This window comes from Clytia hemisphaerica, unplaced genomic scaffold (assembly GCF_902728285.1).
Source record: "Clytia hemisphaerica strain Z4C2 unplaced genomic scaffold, Clytia hemisphaerica genome assembly, whole genome shotgun sequence".
NCBI lineage: Eukaryota > Metazoa > Cnidaria > Hydrozoa > Leptothecata > Clytiidae > Clytia > Clytia hemisphaerica.
Window position 1 is genome coordinate 197904 of NW_027103332.1, and position 3414 is coordinate 201317.

Here is a 3414-nt window from a genome sequence, read left to right on the forward strand (position 1 = left end):
TGCAAGAGGAATGTAAAGGGAGATCGGTTAGAGGCCCACAGAGAGCCTAGCTTGTAAATCTATATGCATAATGATAATAAAAATAAAGAATTTTTTGTAATTTGTGTAAATACAGTAATTTTGTTCAGTTATATATTGTAGGCTAGAAAAATTAAAACAATTTTTAGGAAGTTATCAAATTTGATTGAAAATGTATTGAAAATCTTACTTCGTTACTTTCTGGTTTTCAAATTTGGAATTTCTGCACATCTGACAAATTTCCATTTCCTTTTTGAATTCTTTTTCGCGTTCCGAATGGAACATTTGCAAAGTGAGGTTGAAGAGTCAGTGTGGAATCAAAAGTAACAAAATAACTACTGGTTGAAATAACTTTTAAAATACAACCACACATCAAATGATAAATACAACCACACATCAAACAAAGTCGAATTTATTCAGATGATCATGGTCATTTTTAATGTGACGTTTTGTAAATGCTCAAAAATTATGATTTATGCTCAAAATACAATCTTTTTTAAGTGTGTTTTTTTTAGGATAGTAGATTTTCAGAGTTTATTAATGTTACAAAGAACTTCATTTTTATGTTGCAAAAGTGAGGTTACCATGAAATTTAAACACCTTCACTAAATTTTAAAAAACTACTAGAATTAAGGATTATACCGTTGATTTTTCGGCCATGTGAAGTTAGATAACTGAGGTTCCATTTCCCAAAAAAGGTGCTGGAAATATGAAAAGTATGAAAAATCGGTTAGATTATTTTGAGAATTTATGCACCAAACGCAAGGAAGATTTCCATTTCAACGAAATTCAACTCGGTCGTCTTTTGGGTTCCGGAGGTTTTGGTAATGTACATGAATGCACAATTAATCGCCAGAAGTATGCACTCAAACGCTTTCATATCACCACCAGAAACGCAAGGGCTGCTCAAGAAAGTTTCACATCCGAGAACATGGCTATTCGATTGCAACATAAAAACATTGTGCGCACACATTGTACGTTTATACAAAATGAATCACATTATATCTTAATGGAATATTTGAATGCAAGGACATTACAATCCATAATTGATGACGAAAACGAGGTAATATCATTTAAGCGCAGAATTAGATTCGCAAAACAAATTTCTTCCGGTCTTACGTACTCACATGAGAAAAATATTGTACATTTAGACTTAAAACCATTGAACATTTTAGTCTCCCAGGTTATAGATCAGTGTAAAATCTCTGATTTTGGATGTTGTAAAGACCTAACAGAGATCTCTTCTCTTACAACTCCAACAAAGACAAGCTTGACCGGCACCTATCCATACCGTGCACCTGAATTACTATGCGGCGAGCCTGCTACAGACAAAGCTGATGTATACTCTTTTGGCATATGTTTGTGGCAAATGGTAACGCGCGAAAAACCTTATGGAAACGAACACCACGAAGTTATAATTTTTAAAGTGGTTGCATACAATTTTAGACCCCACATACCAGAGGACACAGAGAAACTCTATTCAGAGGTGATGACTCAGTGTTGGGAGGAATGTAAAGAGAATAGGATGAAAGCTAGCGAGGTTATGCAATTTTTCAGAGAACATTTTTAATCTAAGTAGAATATGATTTAGAGGGATCTCAACCAGGATGAGGACAGGATAGAGGGATCTCTCGAAAACAAAAGTGCCCAATAACTGGTGAACAAAATCAAGATCTTTAAAACGAAAAGGCAGAGGTAGAGGCAACAATTTCATCCAATTGGCTGCAAATAACCATCCAACTGGTGGAAATTTCCCAAATTTCTCCCTACAACAATACAGGGAGGCCCTTAGAATGGAAAGGCAGGGAAGAACGCAGACATTTAGAGGAACGAGCTGAACTGTTGGAACGTTTAATCCAACATACGGTGAAGCCTTTGAGCTCAAATCCTGCACAAAACAACAACACAACACAATGTCAGCCAACAAACCAATTAAAATTAAACCGTCCAACAACTACATCATCAACAACACTTGCTCAAAACCAAATAATGTCAAATTCAAATCCTCGTCCTGTTTACCATATAAATTTCAGTAACAATAAATTTGTCATGAATGAGTTCCACCACCCTTGAGATTATTTCAATATTACAATAGTTTTTTCTTTTTATTTCTTTATATGTGCCTTTTTTTCTTTTTTAATTTTGAATCCGAAATCTATTGCAAAACCGGTGTTCTTCTCTTCCAAACTGGTAGCAACCGGTTCTCATTGACTGAGATTTCAGATTTTTTTGAAACCGGTTTAGATTGGTTTGAACGGGTTGCACGAACGATCGGCACCGGCGCAAAGATCGGTTTTTCGATAACCGGTTTAAATTGGGTGTTATGGAAATCGCTTGGCAGGACACAAATATTTAAAGTAATTTATTTTATTGTGTATGCTTTCAACAGAAAAGTTAGAGAGTCACAAGAGTGCTTGAAAATAAAAATAATTTGCACCAGTTAAAACAATTGTTGCATGGCCATCTTTGATTGGATTAATCGGATTCAAATTTCCTTGTTTAACCAAATTTTAGGAAATTAACTGAGAAGAAATGCTTTCTTTTCCTTTTATCCTTTAGAAGACAAATATAAGTATATTCTGTGAAATTTTCAAGTCTCTAGCCCTTTCCTATCCGGAATTATCTTGATTCTGATTTAGAGGGATCTCAACCAGGATGAGGACAGGATAGAGGGATCTCTCGAAAACAAAAGTGCCCAATAACTGGTGAACAAAATCAAGATCTTTAAAACGAAAAGGCAGAGGTAGAGGCAACAATTTCATCCAATTGGCTGCAAATAACCATCCAACTGGTGGAAATTTCCCAAATTTCTCCCTACAACAATACAGGGAGGCCCTTAGAATGGAAAGGCACCATAAGCGGCAACAATACAGGGAAGAACGCAGACATTTAGAGGAACGAGCTGAACTGTTGGAACGTTTAATCCAACATACGGTGAAGCCTTTGAGCTTAATTCCTGCACAAAACAACAACACAACACAATGTCAGCCGACAAACCAATTAAAATTAAACCGTCCAACAACTACATCATCAACAACACTTGCTCAAAACCAAATAATGTCAAATCCAAATCCTCGTCCTGTTTACCATATAAATTTCAGTAACAATAAATTTGTCATGAATGAGTTCCACCACCCTTGAGATTATTTCAATATTACAATAGTTTTTTCTTTTTATTTCTTTATATGTGCCTTTTTTTCTTTTTTAATTTTGAATCCGAAATCTATTGCAAAACCGGTGTTCTTCTCTTCCAAACTGGTAGCAACCGGTTCTCATTGACTGAGATTTCAGATTTTTTTGAAACCGGTTTAGATTGGTTTGAACGGGTTGCACGAACGATCGGCACCGGCGCAAAGATCGGTTTTTCGATAACCGGTTTAAATTGGGTGTTATGGA

At 35.6% G+C, this 3414-nt stretch overlaps 1 protein-coding gene across 1 annotated transcript; it reads left to right on the top strand.

The window, feature by feature from the left end:
- Positions 1-727: 727 nt before the first annotated feature.
- LOC136815802 (serine/threonine-protein kinase mos-like) lies at positions 728-1637 on the top strand. The gene has a single exon (XM_067072257.1). The coding sequence runs from the start codon at positions 728-730 to the stop codon at positions 1586-1588; it is 861 nt and encodes a 286-aa protein (XP_066928358.1). The 3' UTR covers positions 1589-1637.
- Positions 1638-3414: the final 1777 nt, after the last annotated feature.

Excerpts from the sequence above, each read along its gene's own strand:
- LOC136815802 (XM_067072257.1), top strand. The coding sequence starts at position 728 with ATGAAAAGTATGAAAAATCGGTTAGATTATTTTGAGAATTTATGCACC.